Genomic DNA, 21,412 nt, shown 5'->3' with positions numbered 1-21,412 from the left:
GTTTGCCCCCTCTTCTCCAACTACTTTGGGGAGAAAACCGGAACTTTTGTTTTTTTTTCTTTCAAAGAATTGACCTTCCGCAACAGAATGAAACTAGATTCATGTTCGTGGGTACAATACAATTTGAATAATAAGGCAAAACGTAAAACTCTGTTTTTTTCCTCAAAACAACGAATTTGCATATTATTCATAAAATTGTTATAACTCGGACACTATGGGACCAATCTACTTCGGATAACTTTTGTTTTTCAGGTAGAACATCGGTGCATGCAACCATGTAAAATTTGGATGCCCCAATCGCGGGGGGTTACGGGCGGGGGCTGCATCCCCCGAATTTCAATGAAAAAAAAACATAAAAATGTGGAGTTTGCCCCCTCTTCTCCAGCTACTTTGGGGAGAACTTTTGCTTTTTTTTCAAAGAATGGACCTACCGCAACAGAATAAAACTTAATTCATGTTCGTGGGTGCAATACAATTTGAATAATAAGGCAAAAGGTAAAACTCTAGCGAATTTTAGCCAATTTGCATTAGGAAACGATTGTGCGTTAGGGAAATCGATGAGCTGTTATATGATACGAACTGTTTTTCCTAACAGAGGAGTGAAGGGCGCCTTTGCAATCGTTTGTTTTGTCTCTACTTCTGTCTACTTTGTCTCTTAGACTCACGCTTCTGGCGCCTCTGGCTATCGTCAAGCTTCATTGCATTTCTAACATAGAGGCGACAGAAAGCTGACACCGCCAAACCTCTTCCAATACGCCCTCTCCTTGATCCCCCCTTGCCACTACTTTCGGCTGGATCACCAGGTCTAAACACAAAGAAGAATGCGTGCCTTATCAGTACTAAATCACAGCGTTGGAAGCTTGGAGGAAAACAGCATCGTACATACCAAGCATTCATTGTGTCTGTCAAGAGCCAACACGTGTTTTGGCGAGCCCAAACACGTGACATATTCCGAGAAAGGAGGGGGGGATTTGGAATTTTCGTAAACACATGTTCCCGAACCGAACTGTCAGTATTTCAACCTCAATATACAAATATAAGTATGGCTAACCCTCGATAATTGTATCTAAAGTTGTTTGTTGCACATATGCAACCGCGGCTGACAGGGACATACTTTTTTTGTTGCACATATGCAACGGCGGGAGACTAAAGGATATTTACGCACGTAGGCACGAATAGGAAAGACGGGGGACTTCTGCGACACCCGAGTCCCCTTTTGTGTGTAAAATTATGAGTTAGATACTACTTCTAAAACTACCGACAAGAGTTCGGAGAAACCAGAGAGGTAGTTTAGAAAAAAACATCCGCCACTATATGTTGGGTAACTGGGGTTAAGTTGTCCAGAATGACATACTTCTCCGAAATAAATATGTTGGCTCAATCAAAAAGACTCCTTCGGTTTGAAGTTATCACGTTCCTGCAACACCCTTATAATAGTTAACAAAATTAGGTTGTAATTAATTTTCCAGGGGGAGGGTCGTGATTAACCCCTTGAGCACGACATTCAAACTGATATTTTAAAACATGGCATTCTCCTATAAGCCAGCCAGCCCTATACAGACACAATACAAATTCATGTTGCGATCATTAAGTGCTAGACCCTTATGTCGTGGTGTATGACTTAAGATGACCGGACCCCTCTCCGATTTTCTACATATTTGACATATTTACTAATTGAGGTCTGCTAATGACGAATCTGAAGTTAAAATTTGTCGGAAACGTCTAGAAATTGCTAAATAATTGCGAACCATTGACGCTAGCCCCACGAACCATTGGCGCTAGCCCCACGAACCATTGACGTGTGGTTAGGTTAATTTCGGTTAAGTTAGGCAAACATAGTTAAAATTTGGTGTCGTGGTGGTATCAGGAATATATATAGTATTTCCTTGTGAAACAAAAAATTTCGCGAAAATCGACGGTTTCCATTCCGAAAACTAACGTCTTATTTTCGCTTATTTTGCAATTTCTAGACTTTTCTTTCAACTTTTAACTTCAGATTCGTGATTAGGAAGCCTCAATTAGTGAGTATGCCAAATATGAAGAAAATCGGAGAGGGGTCCGGTTGTCTTAAGTTGTTTCTGTCGTTGTAAACACGGTGAATCCCCATATGGAGCTTCATGCGTATAACGAAGGACCTGGGTAATAGCTTAATGCAATGAATCTGATCTTCACGCTGGAACCAAAACTCAAATTAGTCCATCTTATGCTCAGATAGACTAATCGGAATTGGACATACATACATCTAGTTTGAAGGGAAATCAGAGCCATTTTGAAATATGCCCCCACCTGGATTCGAACTCGGGACCCCTTGATTACACTACGGCGTCGGAGAGGTTCAGCCAATAGAAAAGCACGTAATCTGTCACAATAGCGGAAACTATTAAAACTATAAAACTTGGTGTGCTATACGATATGTTAAGCACTAGTTTAATACGGCACTGATCAGTGGGAATTATATGATTGATTTGGTGTTTTAAGTCCACTTTATGCACAGTAAGGCTAATCGGGACTGGACCTACAGTTTAAAGTGGGATCCGAACCACTATGTGCCTCCACCGGGTATCGAACCAGGGACCCAGTGGGAATTATAAATACGAATAATTTGTTTATCCTTTCGCCAGTTCATTTTACTGCTTAGAAAATAAACACGTAATTTTAGCACTCCGCATAAAATGTCGAATGCTCACACTGTCACTGGATAGCTATTGGGTTCGAGTTTCCCTTTACCTTCACGAAATATCCTTAAATTCGAAAAATATTATGGTTACCACTAGCTCACTTGAAAAAAAATCTTATTTTGAAAAGTACTGCCGAAAAAAGAACGGACTTAAACCTTTCCACCGCCCCCAAAATCGTAAATACCCTAGTCACCAACAGCAAGCAACACATTATTTTTTAATACACATTTCGCACTATTCCACATGTACACGTTTATCACGTACGATGGTGCTCAAGTTGTATAGCCAAGCCGGCCCCCGGGGACATTTTTCTTGTTGACGCTAGCCCTCACTAGTGTCAACACCACAGTACACTTCTGTTTTTAACACCGATACAGTGCTTCTCAGCGTTAGCACTGCATTTGGTCACCACAAGCGAAGAATCGTACCTCCATTTCACAGTACACTACCCGCGCAACACATCTGCTAATTGTGTTGAAATTGAACACATCAAACCTGGCACGAGGGATTATCTCGTCCAATCAGAAGCCTTCTCTGAAAATCCGTGCGTTAGCGTCCGATCACCCTCGAAGATTCACGAAATGTTGGTCGCGTGATTTGCATGTTCTTGGCATGAACTATGGGATGGATTTTCGTACAGAAATGTGAATGTTTACGATACAATGCCATTACAGCTCATTTTTTTCCATGCGTTCGGAGCTTCAGTCAACTGGAAGTAGCCAAAACAGCTGTTCAGAAACGTCGCACCTGTTACTTGCCCCTTGTAGCCGTGCTCAGACTTCCAGAACTTCTGTGCATATTTAGATTAAAAATGGGAAGGTGTATGTTTTTCTGTAGGGCAGTTACTATGTGTTTTTATTCACGTCGCGTTTCTGCCTCTCTAGGATAATCGCGACGACGAGAATGCATGGTGATTAGATGAAATTGATAAAGGTTTGTCGTAAAGGAAAACTCGTGTTCAAGACTCGAACCCGGAACTTTCGGCGACGAAATCTACCGCTTAACCACCGAGGTGTTTTTAAACTACAATAAGGGCCTCGTTGGTGACGCAATGTAATCAAGGGGTTACGGGTTCGATTCCCGGAAGAGGCATATTTTTCAATGGTTCGGATTCCACTTCCAGTATCGATCAGCCCATATCATCGTAAAGTGGATTAAAAAGAAACAAAAAGCAATTGAAAATTAAATGATTACAATAATAAACTGGCTTACAGTGTTTTTAAAAACAGTGGCATAGCAAGGGGTTGCGAAGTGGACGACCGCCCGGGGTCTCGCGCTTGAAGGGGCCTCGCTTCCCATGGGGTTGATACGAAAAATGTAATAAACAGAAGTGAGAAAAAATATGAGAATGGCTAATCTTTATGGACAATACAATTAAAATATTGTTTTCTCTAGCTTTAAATTTTAGTTTAACGTTATTTGAATGAATACGTCAAATCAGAAACGTAACATACAGGGAAGCGAGCCCTAAACGTAATTAAAAATTATTGTCGTAATTCCCATGTGAAACATTTACGCAAAAAGCATACATCAATAGATTAAAAGTAATCTATTCAAAAACCTATTCTAGGCATTTGGGAGGGGCGATCGCCCCCATCGCCCTCTCCGTGGATCCTAACCTGTTAGAAACGCACTATTGCTACTACTTTGGTGAAAGAAAATTCCAGCAGTGTGTTAAAAGAATATATATATATATATACCTCTGCCAAGTGTAAATTTTCCGTCGCATATTATTATTAAATACCATTTTTGTCAGTAATTTATTATTATTTAAATATGATAATTTGCAGATGTATCCCTGAAGACTTTGTATCAATTCACATTGAGATTTCAAATTTAAAGAACGGATGGAAGCTTCGCATTGTAATCTCGCACAGGGCCTCGGGATATGTTTAAAAATTATTTAATACGCTGATTGCAAATATTGTCTTCGTGAACGCAACATGGCCTTTTTACGTCATTATCGCCCATAAAAAATTGCGTTCAATTTTGAGCGTTTTCGTGCGCGATAATGATAATAACAATAATAATTGTTATTATTATTTGTAATCTGGGGCGAGAGATGATAAACCAATCAAGGAGTCTAACGGTTTTGGGTTCTTTATCATTCGATTATTTGCATACTGTTCACCTATTAGGTTTGCCCTCTTAATTAATAGTTCTGCATTAGCATGCAATGCTAATTTAACATTATCGATTATCTATATTGCTTTTAACTTGACTTATTCTAACATTGTTTCGAGGGAGCACCTGTCCTCTCGTCTTCAGGTGAACAAATTTATTTTTCGGTGGTGAGGATCGAACCCATGACAGACCTGCGATTTTACTACAAATGTGGCCCGCAATCCAACTCCTCCACGGCACCCTCATCTATCCCCAAACACTTCCTACCACCCCTAATTTGTAACTGTGTTAACTTTAAATCCCTAACCCTTTAATATATATATATATATAAACACACACACATCATTTCATACACTTTACACTAGTATTAATACTTACTATTACTACCCCTCTATAAATTTAAGATCCTAAAATCAATAATTGTAGATCTAACACAATAACATTTAACCATAGGCTACTTACACTATTATATGTAAACCAATTATTATTCTGGTCTCCGAATAATCATTGGTCCATTTTCTGGTATGATTTTAAATCATACATATATGTAAAATAATAATAATAATAATAATTACAAATAAAGAAGAAAGAACAAAGATAAATGGGGGAATCCGGTAAATATTTCACGTCACTGACGTTTCGGTATAACTTAAGGCACCAGGACAATAGCGCATACCTCCAAACATCCCCCTACCCCAGGAATCTCCACTTCGAGCACTCCTAACACCATGTGAAACATGCAACCTACAATGAAATATAGATACTGCATAGACTAAAACGCCCTTTAAATGTGGTTTTGTTCATTTTCATGCTAGTCCATGCTTGAAGTGGAAATTCCTAGCTGGGGATACTTGGTCGAGTTTGAGGATACGAGAGGGATGCTTATGCAAAGTGTCCTAGGTGCAGGAATTTAAAAATAAAACAAAAAATAAAAAACCCAACTGGGTGATAGTCTTCCCCCTTTTTGAGCACTGATCAGTGTATCTGAACAAAAAAAAGTATGACTCCTATGTTTAACATAGTTGATAATGATAAAACTAAGGGCATATGCGTGCGCAAATCCTCTGATTAGGGGGGGAAGCCTTGAGCATAGGCGTAACTTGGCGGGGGCAAGGTGGGCATTTGCCATCCCAAAATTTTCAGATTTATTGAAATTTACAAGTTATGGGGACCTAGGGAACAAAGTAATAAAGAGCAGTATTTGTGAATTCGCAAACGTCACAGTTATTTAGCAAATAACCTCGGATTCTGTTTTTATTTGTCACGTGCCAGTTTCGATGACACAATGAAAGTTACAAGGAGGAATGGTTTCTCGGAATCGACGAGAGATGGCAGCACGCTATATAAAAGGAGCAAAGGCAATTGTAAAAACTTGGAGCGGAGAAGAGGGATTACATATAGTCTAGTAAATTGAGAAGTATATAAAAGAAGAGTTCAAATACTATAATAGAAGTAAATAGAATGATGTATATAGTAATTTGAAAGAATTAAGAATATAGCCGCATATGAAACGTTTAGGAAAGTTATTAAGTGAGCAAATGAATTCAGAAATGTATCTCAATTTCTTTTTGATTCTCTGACGAGGAGAACATCGTCAGCTTTTGCATTTGTCCGTTCCCCGGTGGCGCTGTGGTCAATTAGACGCCCCGAAGCACTTTTCGGTTGCGCTTTTTATTAGTCGCACTGGGCCATTGGCAGCGCTCGTTATTAGCGATCCTGGTTATTCCCCTTTGGTCGTCAAATAGGAGGTGGCGCTATTGTCAGTTTAGTCGACCCTACTCTTTCTACAAGTATAGCTTGTATTGTTTGACAAAGAAGCGGGGGGAAAGCGAGCACATAAATAAGATTACGCTTTAATAAAAGAAGAAGAAATTCAAAGAAAAAGAAGAAGAAGCCATTTTCATATTAAAAGAAGAAGAAGCCGTTTTCATAATAAAAGAAGAAGAAGCTTTTTCCATGTTAAAAGAAGAAGAAGCCTTTTAGAAGAAGAAGAAGCCTTTTAAAAGAAGAAGAAGCCTTTTAAAAGAAGAAGAATCCGTTTCCATAAGAAAAGAAGAAGCTTTTTCCATATTAAAAGAAGAAGAAGCCTTTTAAAAGAAGAAGAAGCTTTTTCGATTATACATATACATATATTTTCTCTGTATTTTGTTAAGTTCTCAGAATATAGATCCGCATTTGACTATATCCTCTTGGCTATAAAACGCTTTCTTATTTGGAATTCTCAAACAAAGAACCTATCCCCCTGAGATTAAGATATCTGTAGCCGTGGTAAATAACATTTAAGTACGTACCCACAAGGGGTGTAGCATTAGAGGCGCTCCTAACGTGGGGCATACATAAGCAGGTAGCATTAGTGGCGCCCAATAAAGTGGAGCTTTGCCTTACATTATCTTACCCACGAATGAGGCGTAGCATATTGAATGGAAAACTTTTCGAATCTTTTAGCCCAAGGTTTGATTTTGCCCCCTCAAAATTAGGTCCATTTTGATTCTGCCCCTCAGAAATAGGCCGTTCGATTTTGCCCCCTCAAAATTACGTCCCAAATTTGATTCTGTCCCCTCAAAATTAGGTCCCACGTCTGATTCTGCCCTCTCAAAATTAGGCCCAAGTTACGCCCATGGCCTTGATGACAGTTCAGTAGGGAAAGAAAAACCTTTTTTTATCTCACTGTTTTAGTTTCATTGCATTGATGTGTGTATATATATAATGCAGCAACAGAGGCACCATACCGAATAAATCAATTGTCGCTGAAATGTACCTAAACAATTGTGTTCATGCAATTAAGACAAAACTGTTTAGCAGCAAGTCTGAAGTACTTAGTAGTTATAACTTCTCTCTCTAGTAATTTCCAATGCATTACAGAAAACAATAAAATTGCGAGCGAAGCGAGCAAGAACATTTTTAGATCCAATTTTTTGCAAACTGAAAACAATATTTATTTAATATGGCACAAGAAAAATCATGGGGCGCCATGGCATTCTCTTTTACATTTTTTTTCATTTAGATCGTTCGGCGCCCAGGGTCAGCTATGGCTCTGAACTTGACAAGTCTGTAAGAAAAGCACATATTGCAAGCGAAGCGATCAAAAAATTTTTACGAAATGTATTTTTATTTGTATAAAATTTGATATCGGGGGGAAGGCAATTGCCCCTCTGCAGGTGCTCTGGCCCGTCTGGAAGAAATAATGCAAGAAAGACGTGAATTGAATTGAATTGAATTTAAAATTTTGGGTGCGTCAGCACTAAGGCTATTTTGCACCCGTCACATTATACAGGGTCCAGCCCCTTGTCGTTACAAATAACAACTCTAACCTTGCATAACTAAAATATTAAAATCTTCCGACTTTCGTTAAAAGCTGAGGCTGTAAAGGAGCACTCAGCACAAACAAGGACAAAACACAGGACAACACAAACAAAATTATACTGGCTATGGTGCCAGTCGCCAGAGCTTCGTTAGTCTGTAGTCCAGGGTGTACTACGTGGAAGTGAGGTTGACTATTGGGTGCACTATGCGGAAGGAGCACCCCTTACACCCCAAGAAAGACGTGAAAACTAATTACATCTTGAGAATCCTTTTCTCCTGCTAATGTTAGATTATGCTAGTATTGCTATCTTTTTCCTCAATGTTTGCCCCTTGCCCTCCTAGAATTGATTTCCGTCCAAGGTTGGGGAGGGGCAATGCCCGTTGCCCCCCTGTGGTTGCTCCACTGCACCCCGTTCCCTCGTATTTGCTTTGAAGTTTAATCGGCTTGAAAATACTTTATTTTCTTTAAGAGTATACGAGGGTCACTATTTATATTTTGAGCCTTGGCAACACTGATTAAAGTTAGGCGCGATTTGACGTTTGCACGGAATCGTCTGGCATTATTGACCATAACGTACTTCAAATGTTTTGTCAATAGCTTCATTTGTGTTGTTTATGTTGCCTTGGAGATTGCGCGACAACAATAAAATGGAATTAACTCGTGAACATTTTCGTGCAATGATTTTTTACGATTTTCGACGTGGATTATCAAGACAAGAGTGCATCGATTAACTTACTTCCACATTTGGCGATGAAGCCCCATCCTTTGCCACTGTGAAACGCTGGTATAACAAATTTAATCGTGGCCGCCATTCGCTCACCGACGAGATTCGCGAAGGTCGTCCAAAATCAGTTGTTGTTCAAGAAAACATTGATGCTGTGCAAAACCTAATACTGCAAGATCGTCATGTGACATACTGTGAGATTGAGGCAACCATAGGCATAAGTTCCACCAACATATATAAAATATTACATGATTACTTAGCTGTGAGAAAGGTATGTTCTCGTTGGATCCCACACCATTTGACAAAAACTGAAAAAGACGCTCGCGTCAATTGGTGCAAACAAATGCTCAATAAATACAATCGTGGTGCTTCAAAAGACGTATATAAGATTGTAACAGGTGACGAATCATGGATATATGCATATGAATCGGAACGTAAACAGCAGTCGACTGTATGGGTGTTTCAAGATGAACCCAATCCAACAAAAGTTGTTCGCGCTCGAAGAACATCGAAACAAATGGTCGCCTGTTTTTTCGGGAAAACTGGTCATGTGGCAACTGTGCCTTTAGAGGAACGTAGAACGGTCAACTCTGAATGGTACACAACAATTTGTTTGCCAGAGGTCTTCGGTCAAATACGGAAAACAAACAAACGCCGTCGGATCATTCTTCATCAAGACAATGCCAGCTGTCATACATCTCGTCTAACAACCGACTTTATGAACAGTCAAAAAATCGAATTGATGGGTCATCCTCCGTACAGTCCTGATTTGGCACCCAATGACTTCTTCTTGTTCCCGAATGTCAAGAATAAATTGCGTGGACAACGATTTTCGTCGGCGGAAGACGCCGTTGATGCGTTCAAAAACCATATTATGGAGGTGTCTCAAGAAGATTGGAAAAACTGCTTTGACAAATGGTTCGAACGAATGCAAAAGTGTATTGACCATAAAGGAGAATACTTCGAAAAACAATAAAGCAGTTTTCAATGCCAAATTCCTGTTTTTTCATTGTTAGGCTCAAAATATAAATAGTGACCCTCGTAATATCGTTTAATAACGGCAATAAGATTCCTCTACTCGAAATTTCTAGGTGAAAATAATGTAGGAATATGAGCATCTGGAAAGGGGGGGGGGGGCAAGGATGGCCACATCTCTCCCTTAGAAATCGAATGCCAATATGATTTCAGTCATAGTAATTTACATTATTGTGATAACTTCAAATTCAAGTTGTTTTTTTTTTAGGGGGCAACACTATTTTCGGGGTAATATGCCCCATGGAAAAATACCTTGCTTGTCCCTCGGTGGAAAAAAAATTGCTAACGTCCATGATTAGGGGGGGCAATTACCCCCCCCCCTTGTTCGTAAGCTTATGCTAAGGGAGAGCGGGCGTGCTTTGGATAAAGTTTGATAGTTGGGGGGGGGAGATGTTATCCCTCTAGGCAAGGACGTCAGAAGGGGAGGTCGAAGAGGTCGGCCGACCCCCCCCCCCAGAAATTGGCATCCTCCATTTCAAGTTACAGAAAAATAAGAATGCTTGTTATTTTTGTTCATAAAGGAAATAAAATCCAGTTAGTTATTATTCGAACAGAATAACGAATTGAAAAATGCATCAAATAGAAAAAAATTAGTGCAAAATAAAGGAACCAGTTTTTGTTTTCATATTCTACCAAAGAACATATAGTTTCACAGTTTTGAAAATTATAAAACAGTTTTGTGTGACAGGTCAGGTCACACAACATAAACACTGTGACTAAAATTTCTCCCTACCTTTTAAAGCTTTTTCTTAAACGAGGTGTGTAAAAGTAATAACAAAGAATAATAATTATACATATCAGTACACTAACTGTATGAAATGTTAAAAAATAAATAAAAAATGCATGTGCAGGATATTCACTCATCTGGTGGATCGAGTATAAAAGTTCCCCCAAGGATATAATAATAATAATTTTCAATAAAAATAGTTTATTTTAACGGGTTTATAGTAGTTATTATTGTATCATTATAATCATTAGCATGTTAATAATTATAATTGTTATTATTTTTACTATTAAGTTTTATCAGCTTGACTCTCCCCCCACAAAATTTCTGGCGATGCCCATGCCTACCTGCATCTCACCTCACTTCGAACACTGGTCATGGGCTTTAATATGAATCAAATCACTGACAGTGTGAAGAATACTGATCTGTTGAATATTTGTTGTCAGGAGATTGACACACTCTTGCTGCCATGGATCATAATAAGGATTGTCCTGGTGACCATGATGTGTATCTTCCTACCATTGACTGCTGTTACACTGTTCCGGAAGAAGCAAATACTGCTAGGAAGTTTAGCAATAGTCACTGTAGTTATCTATGAAGGTAAGTTTTCATTTATATATGAGGGGGTATCAAAAGGTTTTGCCAGTTGAGGTATAATTCGTTTAATAATGGAAAGATTGCAACAATGAACATACATACAGTTTGCCTGTAGTGTCCTCTACTCAACATTACCCTTACACACAGTTCCCATCATGTTCGATGCCTTTGAGTGAGCGTTTTACCCAGGCCTCAAAAACAATCTGGAAAAATTCCACAGAGCACTCCCTACCCCACCGTTCAGAACTGTTTGCACCCTGTAGGTCCTCGAATCTCATGCCACGAAGCAGAGACTTAGCTCAGATTTTATGGTATCCCAAACTCTCAATCATTGCATGTGCTGACCCATAGGACATGTGCAGTGCATCAGAAATTTCCTGGAGGTGATGCGTCTATCCTCTCGAATGAGCTCATCGTCCCTGTGGCGGTTGTCATCGGTCAACGACGTTGATGGCCTGCCACTCCTTGTCATGTCCACACTTTCGGTTTCCACTTTGAATGAGCTAAGTCTGTGCTTCGTGGCACGAGATTCGATGACCTACAGGAGGTTAAAACAGCTCTGAACAGTGGGGCAGGGAGTGTTGTGTGGAATGTTTCCAAACTGGTTTTGAGGGCTGGATAAAACGCTGGCACAAATGCATCGAACGTGATGGCAACTGTGTGGAAGGGTAACTCTGAGTAGAGGGCACTACAGGCAAACTATGTGTATGTTCATTGTTTTAATCTTTTCATTATTAAACAAATTATACCTCAACAGGCAAAACTTTTTGATACCTCCTCGTATATTGCTAGGATGTTTGTGCTAATCATGTAAAAAAAAATAGATAATGTATATTTAAAACTTTTAAATTTGCCTTATCTAGATTCCATTTAAAAAATAAGACGACAATTCGTTGTATGAGAACCAAAGGAACGGAACTTCCAAAAAGTGGTTTTCAGTTTTTTTTAAAAAAACTTCTCTGAAGAGCTCTATTTATAGTCAGGTCGACGTTATCTCCACTTCTAATTCTTAGCAGCGAGGTGGAGTCATGTATCTCCAATTTACCGACTCTTTGAACAGGACCTGGCTCTATTGATGGATTTGGTTAATTTTAGTTCCCATTTCTGCCACATTTGGCTCATTGCGAATATGAGGATGAGTGATGATGTGATGAAGGGACAATCACATTCATGCCCAGGCTGGGATTTAAATGCCCTGGCATGGGCGTTGGGAGGGGGGGAGTCAAATGGGTCAGTGGACGTCCCCTTGAAACTGACATCGTTCTTTTAAAGGTACAAGAAAGCTGAAAGTTTGTTACTCTTATTGTTAAATAAAGTTCATTTAGTTATTATTCAAATAGAATAATCAAAATAAACATTGGATCGAAAACATTGAGTGAAAAGTACCATTTCATCCAAAGAACAAGTGGTTTCACACTTTTCAAAATTCTAATACATATAACTACAGTTGTAGGCAAGAGGTTACACAACAACCTTTATGAAAAAAAAATCCCCCTAACATTTAAAGCCTTTTCTTGAACGAGACATGCAAAAGTTAAAACCAAAATGCATTTCAAATACTAACTGCATAAAATGCAAAAGAAATAATGGAAAATAGTTGTGCGTATGCACTCATTTGGTGCATCGAGTCTCCCCCATGTACATAATAAAAATAATTATTTGGAATAAAATTTATTTGTGTTACTTTATAATATTTATTATTGTATAATAACATTTATAACCGTGGTAATAATACATTATTTTTCTACTATTCAACTTTTATCATTTGCTCGACCCCCCCCCCCTGCAAAAACTTCTGGCGACGCCCCTGGCAAGGTGAATTTGGTAAATTGGAGTTACGTCCCTCTGGTTATCACACGATGAATTAGTTATAAGTTATAAGAAAATAACTCTGAATAATCATAACAGTTGTTGTTACCTAGTTGAGATCTTTTATTGATTGAGGTAGAATGAAAGCACAAATTCATAGAACGTCACAAGTTTTCGTCGGGTTAAGGCAATTTTCAAAATGAAAATTCAATAAGAATAGGAAGAGAAGAGGGAATAATAATCTGGTGCAGCAAAAGAAAGGAGAGGGCACTGATTTGTTCTTAAAATTTACTCTACCGAAGACAGTGGTTCACTAGGCAGTTAACTTAATTAATTTACATTGATTGTGATGATACTGCTTCCATTTTAACAAGTCTCGGTTAAATGATTACTAGCGGTCTGACTTCACTACACCAGGAAAGACATCTTAGGCACGAAAACATAGAAGAAAAAATATCCCCTTGCAAAACACTTGACAATAAGTCCATATTCATAAGTTGAATATAATGCTCAACCCATCCTTGGAATACCCTCAACAATTTAGGACTAAATATTGATGTGAAAAGGTTGATACTGTCCCCCTAACTTTAATGCAGAAACTTCCATGGAATACCCTTAAATAATTTACGACTAAATATCTATATGCAAAGCTTGTTATTCCCCAAGGTCCGTGGAATCAGTCTTCCTCCCTGCCTGAGAAGGTCCCGCCATAACTAGGCCTTCTAAACCCCCGCTGTCGAGAATTCTGTGACGTCATCGCGGAAGCACTTGCCTTCCTTCGCCAGTTTATTTACATGGAAGCACATTGGAGGCAAGAATGTTTTAGTATACAGACATATGTTTATGCAATTGTTGTTGGAGTTCTTGTATGCAACATCTTATTTAGAGGGAGGATCCGGGGGGGGGGGGGGGAATCAAGCTCCCTAGGAAAAGTTACCAAGTACTAAAATTAAATAACCAAAATACTTAATTACAGTATGCAGGGTTTAAAATGAGCCGGAACGCTCCGGAACTCAGTTTGTTGGCGGAACAGCTGCGACATAATACACGAAAGTCCGCCCTTTGTTACACCTTGTAAACAATAGGCAAAGAGGAAAGAGAGCTAAATTTGTCTCTTGTCCGTGGGTGGTTCGAAATTTAGAAAAATATATATATATTTAAGTCAGGTAGTGCAATTCGTTTAAGTTTTAATTGAGAACCTAATTTCCTGAAGTGACAGACGCGATAGATCTTGTGTTTATAGGAAGCAATAATAATAATAATATAATCACTCCCATTTTTCTCTTGCACGATCAATTATGAATGACGAATTGTTTTATTTTACTTGGCACTTTTTGCCACTTTTGGCTAATTGTTAAGACGAGGAAAAATGGTGGTAAGATATATATAGATGAGGGTCAATCACAAATACATACCGACAGCACATAGCAACATAGCACAAGCCCCATAGAGGAATATATTGGCCATGGATTCAGACGCCCCTGAATAATGTAGTCCAGTGAGGTTGACATTTGGGTGTCTTGAGAAGGGGTCACTCCTTACACCCTGCACGATCATTTATGAACATACCATAATATTTATAGTAGTGTTTATGATGAACATAACAAATAATAATAAAAACAAAGGAACCTAAAAGAGAACCGAAACCTTTCTTCTCAGAAAAAAATCACTAATGATGATAATAATATAATAAATAGAATGACATTGTTTTAATACGTTTATTATTATTATTAGTAGTAGTAGTAGTAGAAGTAAAAACAGAAAGTATTACAGATAACCTGATGGAACTTGTTGTATCTGGATCTGTCATGATTAGTGCTTGTTGCCATTCATTTGTTTTTCTTTAATTTCAGTTCAGTTGCCAGTAGTGACAAGTAGTTGACAAAATGGCTGGGAACCTTTCCGTTGAGCAACGGAAGTGGATTTTTAAAGTGATTTTGGAAATGTGAGAACATGAAAGAAGTGCAGAGACGATGGCGGGCAAAATTTGACACTGAGCCACCATCACGTGTATCAATTACGAAATTACGCGACAAGTTTGAGAGGTGTGTGATCTGGGACGGTGTGGGAGGAAGAAATCAGTATCGGACGAAAGAGGGATGGAAGCAGTGGTACAAACTTTCACAAGATCCTCCAAGAAGTCCATACATCAAATTCTGTCCGGCATCATCTCTGCACTTCTTTCATGTTCTCATATTTCCAAAAACACTTGAAAATCCACTTCCGTTGCTCAACGGAAAGGTTCCCAGCCATCTTGTCAATACTTGTCACTACTGGCAACTGAATTGAAATTAAAGAAAAACAAATGAATGGCAACAAGCACTAATCATGACAGATCCAGATACAACAAGTTCCATCAGGTTAAGTGTAATACTTTCTCTGTTATTAAACAGTGTAAACCCCTTTGTGGGACACTCGGTATTAACCCTGCATTGGTCACGCAGCACGGTCTCTTGTTCTAGGTGTGTGTTTTTAGCGTGGTTATTTATAAATGATTGTTTTGTCAACACCCTCTCTCTGTCTAACTGAGATTCTAACCTTTCTCCTTTACCCCACAATTTTGTTTTCAGTGTTAGTAAGAAATTCGAGCCGGTAGGGAAGGTTCGATGAAGCTCTTGCTGTCAAGCGTCCATGCGCAGCTATATGAGCACTTAGTTTCTACTGAAAATCTGATATGGTGTTCCATGCCCGATTAACGGAGTGCCTTTTTATAATTTTATAGAATTTCAATTTTTATATCTCAATTGTTGAAAGAAAAGATCTAATCGTAATAATAGAAGATTTGGCGATTTAGACCATAAATTTGGGAAATTTTAAAAACCCGGTTTCTGAGACCGTGCGCGACCATCGACGTAACTTTTATCTCGCGACCCACGAAGGGTTAAGTGTACATTATTCTTCTTTTGAAACAATTTGAAAATAATGAACTTCAATATTTACAATTTGCTAATAAGGTATGCCTTCTGGCTGTTTTCCTAACAAAAACATTGTGCATCCATATTATAATTCATATTTCTTCTTCCTTGTTAGAAAGGTAAATGAAACTAATGAACTAAAATAAAACGGTGTGTCTCAGTTCGAATAGAGTGGATAGATCTTGCTCAGGATAGTGACAAAGGGAAGGCTTGTATTGCTTCCGGTTTAACAAGGCTAGAGAGCGAGTTAGTTATCTCTTCTACATCTTACGCTTTATTTATGGAATGGGATTAATGATTCTAGTTGCGAACTATCCTTGTTTTGGCATTTTGAATCAATTCTTGAATCTCGCATTGCCTAAGGTAATGAGTAGAGCCCGGAAGTTTGGCAAAATGCCTCTTTTTATCTACTGCATATATTGATAATTTTTTTCCGGATATACGTTTTTTATGTTGTTTCGAATGTTTTAGAAGCCTATTCATTTTGCCTATTTGGGACCCCACTGCCTATTTTTAATTATAATGCCTTTTTTTTGCCTTTTTCAACGAAATAAGACCATTTTTTTAAATGTGTAGCCTATATAAATTATTTTTCTCCCAAAAAAACGTTGTTGGCATTTATTTTTCTTCCGTTTATTATGTGAGTAATTTTTGCCTTATTTAAGTAATATTGAACTCATGCATGTTTCAACATTGCTGAAGGAGAAAAGTGTGAGAAAAAAGTATTTCATTCTCAGTTAGGATATTGCCTTTCGGTTAACATTTCCTTGTGCATAATTGACTGCTGAAGTGGAGAGGTTGATTTCGAACACAAAGAAGATATTTCTGAAATCTCCCTCTCGAACCCGAAAATTTAAGGAAGTTGCATCTGAGCTTAGTTTACCTCCGCAACCAGTCTTGACCAGATGGGGAGCCTGGATATCAGCAGCTATATATTATGCTAACAACCTTCAAAAAATCAGTGAGGTGATCGATGCTCTTCCAGAAAATGAAGCGGCTTCAATTCATGAAGTGAAAAAACTCCTGTACTATTCAAGCTTATTTTGCACATTATGGTGCATTGCCAGAGACAATTACAATTAGCAACCATGAAAATCTACGAGGAATCTATGCAGCAGATGATGGAAGTGCTAGGACAAAAGGGGTCAGCTGTTGTGGAAAAGTGCAAACGGGTAGTGAGTGCAAATGAGGACTTGAAACAATTTAAACAATTTGTGATATTCTAAAAGGTGAAAATGCTGTTACCAAAATGAGTCCAGCTACATTAGCTTGTTTTATGTATGCTCCAATAACTTCTGTTGAAGTAGAAAGATGATTTTCTATTATGAAAAACATTCTCTCTGACAGACTACTATCAATGAATGTTGAGAACTTTAAAAAACACCTTGTAGTTATGTGCAATCAAGACGGAGAAAATTGAAATGCTCTTCCCAATGTAGATTTTAACATGTTGCCAGAAATTATAGATAAAAGTTTAGCGACTTCCAAATGTGTCTTTTTTCGGTTTATTTTGCCTTTTTTTCATTTTTAGTGCCTATTTTCCACATTATAAATGCCTTTTTGCCTGCCTATTTTAACGAAAATAAATGCCTGAACTTCCGGGCTCTAGTAATGAGAGTGGGGATGGACAATTTGTCAGGCAATATTCTCACTGTACATTTATGATCTAATATTCATTGCCTTTATTTTTTTGCTGGAGCTGTTTTTGAAATTCCCTCTCCTTTCGATAAACCATACAGGGTGTTTCTGTGACATATGTTTCAGATTTGCAGGGATGATGGAAGGGAACAAACGCAACAAAATGAGATAGGGAACCCTGATCCGGAAATGCCGCAGTCAAAAGTTACAAGCCAAAACCTTCGAAGGGCAGGCAACCACGCACAATGCGAAGGGGCCATAAAAGAAAGGGGAAAGAATCCACGGCACATGCCCTGGAGAAGACGTAACGTCAAACTCCACGTGTGTAGTCTAGAAGCACAAGTGTCGCTGCTGCAATCAGTGCAATGGAGTATAAGCTATAGGAACTGGCTGATATGGTGTTTATGTATGGACGAGCAAATGGAAACTGTAAGGAAGCAGAAAGGTTGTATCGGACCACATATCCACTGTGCTGACACACACTTACCATCCACAGGTGTCCATGCCTTCAGTCCAGCTGATTTTGCACCCTGCGTTGTGTATAGTGAATGGTTACTGCAGCGCTGTGTGGTCGCCCCCCATTTCCATACCTGTGTGCTTTTCGCTGATGAGGCCTGTTTCACGAGAGGCACGATGCTGAATAGTTGCAATAGCTATGTATGGGCCTACGAAAATCTCCGTGCCACAATCATGAAGGGCCATCAAGACAGATTTGCTGTAAACATGTGGGCAGGCATTATGACCGCCACGATTAACTGGACCAGCACTGTGTTTCAGACATCCTCCCCGAGTTATTGGAACATGTCCCACTTTTCAGCATGATGGGGCCCTAGACCATTTCATAGCTGGTGCTTGTAATATTCTGACGCAGACCTTCCCACAGCAGTGGATAGCGAGAGGCGGACTTGTTCCTTGGCTTGCCCGTTCACTCAATGTGACGGCAGTTGTTTTTTTTTTTGGGGGGGGGGGGGTCATGTCAAAATTGTTGTCTATGAGACACATGTGAGTAATGTAGAAGAATTCTTGGCAAGAATCCTTGCAGCCTGTGATCTGGTCCGAACGACTTCTGAGATACCGAGATATTAGAGTGGATTAGACACAGCTTATTGCGATGCTGTCGTGCCTGTATCGAGGTAGGTGGGGGGGGGTCACTTTGAACAACTGCTGTAGTTACTACTCTTTAAAGCCACTACAGTGATTCTTCTGTTTGTTTTCCACTTCCCCAGATATCTTTTATGGTTCTCTTCTGCGTTGTGCATGGTTGCCTGCCCTTCAACTTTTTACTGGGACATTTCCAAAGCAGGGTTCCCTATCTCATTTTGTTGCATTTGTTCCCTTCCATCATCCCTGCAAGTCTGTAACACGGTCACAGAAACACCCTGTATATATTCCAAATACTGAAAAAAAAATACATCTGCTTAGAACCTCTTCTAGAGCATTCATGTGAATATTCAGATTATTGCTTTCACCATTTTCTAGATATTCATAATAATTGAATAGGCTTACATAGCCAGACAACTATTGCAAATATCTAGACAAAAACATGAATGCTCTAGAAGAAATTCTAAACAGACGTGATTTTACAGAATTTAGAATATCATTGCAGTTTTTACAAACGAAGAGGGAATTTCAAACACCGATTGACTGGTATTGGTGAAGGTCCAGCCAAACCTTAAACACGAAAACTTGCTAAAAAATGCATGATCTGATATATTACATTTTTAGGACTCGCTGCATATGCCATCCATGTGGTACATATGTTCCACGAAGCCCTAACTGACATAGTACTTCCAGTGGATGTGCGTTACTCAAGCCAGCAAGAAGGACTAACTGCGATGCAGCGGTCCCTGTCAAGAGTGGGTCTCAGAAGGAATACTTCCGCATCGGCAACCGAAGCTTCAAGACGTAGTTTAAACCAACCCATATAATTATACTTGCTGAAAGGGTAACTTATCAGTTATATTTTCGTGCTTCTGCGTTTTAATAAATAGTGTATTACTGAAAATGACAGTGAATTTTATTAGTCTCTTTCCCTTTGGTGTGGTGAAGTTGTCCTGGAATAAAATAGAAAGTAGAGAAAAAATAACACTAAAAATTATAACGATTTGTTGTCTTCGTACCTGAATTGTCAAAGAAGAAATAGACGACAGAAAAAACAAAGTAACAGTGAAAAATGAAGCTGACCATCCAATCTCCATTTTGTCAGATCTTTAAACTTTTTACTTTGTTTTTCTCTTCAAAATGTAGGTGAGACACCCACGAAACGTTCAAATATTAAAGTGTTATTATATGCTGTGCTTTCTATTATTTCATTATTACGAGACATGCCAAAAGTTAAGAGCTTCCACTATACTCCTACGTAACAGGTATTAGGATCGATTGACTTACCAAGAGACCACGCTGCCACTAGCTTTGCACTTGACTTCTTCTCCTACTATAATTGTGGAAAGGACTTTGATATAATAGAGCTTTAAATTGTTCCGAATGGCTCCCACAGATCTCTATAAAAAAGTTCATCACGGGTAAGATTTGTTTCTTCAATCTCCGGTACTACTTGGATCAACTACCTTAACCACAGGACCATGCTGCCAATAACCTTCCTAATTGTTTCTCTGCTAATTTAGTTGCCCCCATGGACTTTGTGATGCTTGCTCTGGTTTTAGAAAACCATACCAAAAAACTTACACCAAACAGAGATTACATTTAACAGTATAACGTAATCCCACCAAAATTGAAGATAGTTTTATTTTTTTTTAAGTATTCAAGGTGAAAGGTCACATCATGTGACCTTGAAATGAAAACCTCAATATTTTCATGCGAGACTATTCTTTGCGGTGGCCGCGGTGGCTCAGTAGGTAATGTGTCTGACTACCATGCTAAAGGTCCCGGGTTCGATTCCCGGCTGGTTCAAATCCGGGAACTTTTCTAACGTTGGAAGCGGCCCCGGCGCCCACGCAGCGTCGAATGACATGGATACCTGGGGGAAACCCTGGGGGGTAAAGGTGGTCCCACTCACGACCAGATCAAGAAAGTGTGGGGCGTTACCCCCACACCCCCTATATGCCTTTATGGCGTGGTGCTAAGCACAGGGGAGCACTTTTTTTTTTACTATTTTTTGCGAAAACTATGCTCCTTTAGCTTCAAAATAAGCCCAAGATGGAAGTTACGCCACAATTAGAAGAAAAGTTAGAATTTTTTTTGTTGACCTTATAAGCATAAATTTGACATTTTTTATGAAGTTGGCAACCCTGCTCTGCTGTATGAACACAGTGTATCATTGAGGGCTAAAATTTGCACACATGTAAGTTACTTCATCTCCTCTACGATCCTACCAAATTTCATAAAAATCCGAGATGGTCAGTTTGGGTCCCCAGGCAAGAGGATGGCTTTTGGGACTGAAGCCCCACCCAACTCATGGCAATTAATATCCTTAGAACAATTCCCCAAAATAATATTTCTTTCATCTGTGTTTGTACATGTGTAATCTGATTCTTTTAAAAGCTAGTGTCAAGCAAAAAATACGAAATATCATGCACTACTTATTTGGCTTATTTTCTTCACGAAGAAAGAATCGTCGCTGTGCCACTTCATTGAAGTAAAATAAAATAATTCCAATTTCTTCTTCCAGTTGTTTATCAGAAATTGAGATGATCCTGATTTATTTTCCAGAAGCTACTATACTGATATGCAAGTTGATAACAAAAAAGTAACAGTTCAATTTTGTACAACTAGGGGGAGTAGCTAACTGATGTACACCTGTTCCTTTCTGGCATCCTCGATTGTGTATATATTATAGTATTTTCGATATTTTTTTCACTAAGGGGCCTCCAATATTTTACTTGTGGGGGACCACAGGAAACTGTG

The 21,412-nt window shown here is 38.9% G+C and overlaps 1 protein-coding gene across 1 annotated transcript in view; it reads left to right on the top strand.

Moving 5' to 3' along the window:
* LOC145990292 (uncharacterized) overlaps positions 1–19,519 on the top strand; it is a 41,770-nt gene extending 22,251 nt beyond the window's left edge. The window contains exons 5-6 of the mRNA XM_083125982.1: positions 11,036–11,189; positions 19,274–19,519. Of these exons, the coding sequence (XP_082982108.1) occupies positions 11,036–11,189; positions 19,274–19,476 (357 nt within the window). The 3' untranslated portion in view covers positions 19,477–19,519. The remainder of the gene's footprint in view (positions 1–11,035; positions 11,190–19,273) is intronic.
* Positions 19,520–21,412: the final 1,893 nt, after the last annotated feature.

The sequence above is a fragment of the Lepisma saccharinum genome, chromosome 7 (genome assembly GCF_977018435.1).
Source record: "Lepisma saccharinum chromosome 7, izLepSacc3.1, whole genome shotgun sequence".
NCBI classification, from domain to species: Eukaryota; Metazoa; Arthropoda; class Insecta; order Zygentoma; family Lepismatidae; genus Lepisma; species Lepisma saccharinum.
The sequence above is the reverse complement of the archived record's forward strand: the minus strand, read 5'-3'. Positions and strand labels throughout refer to the sequence as shown.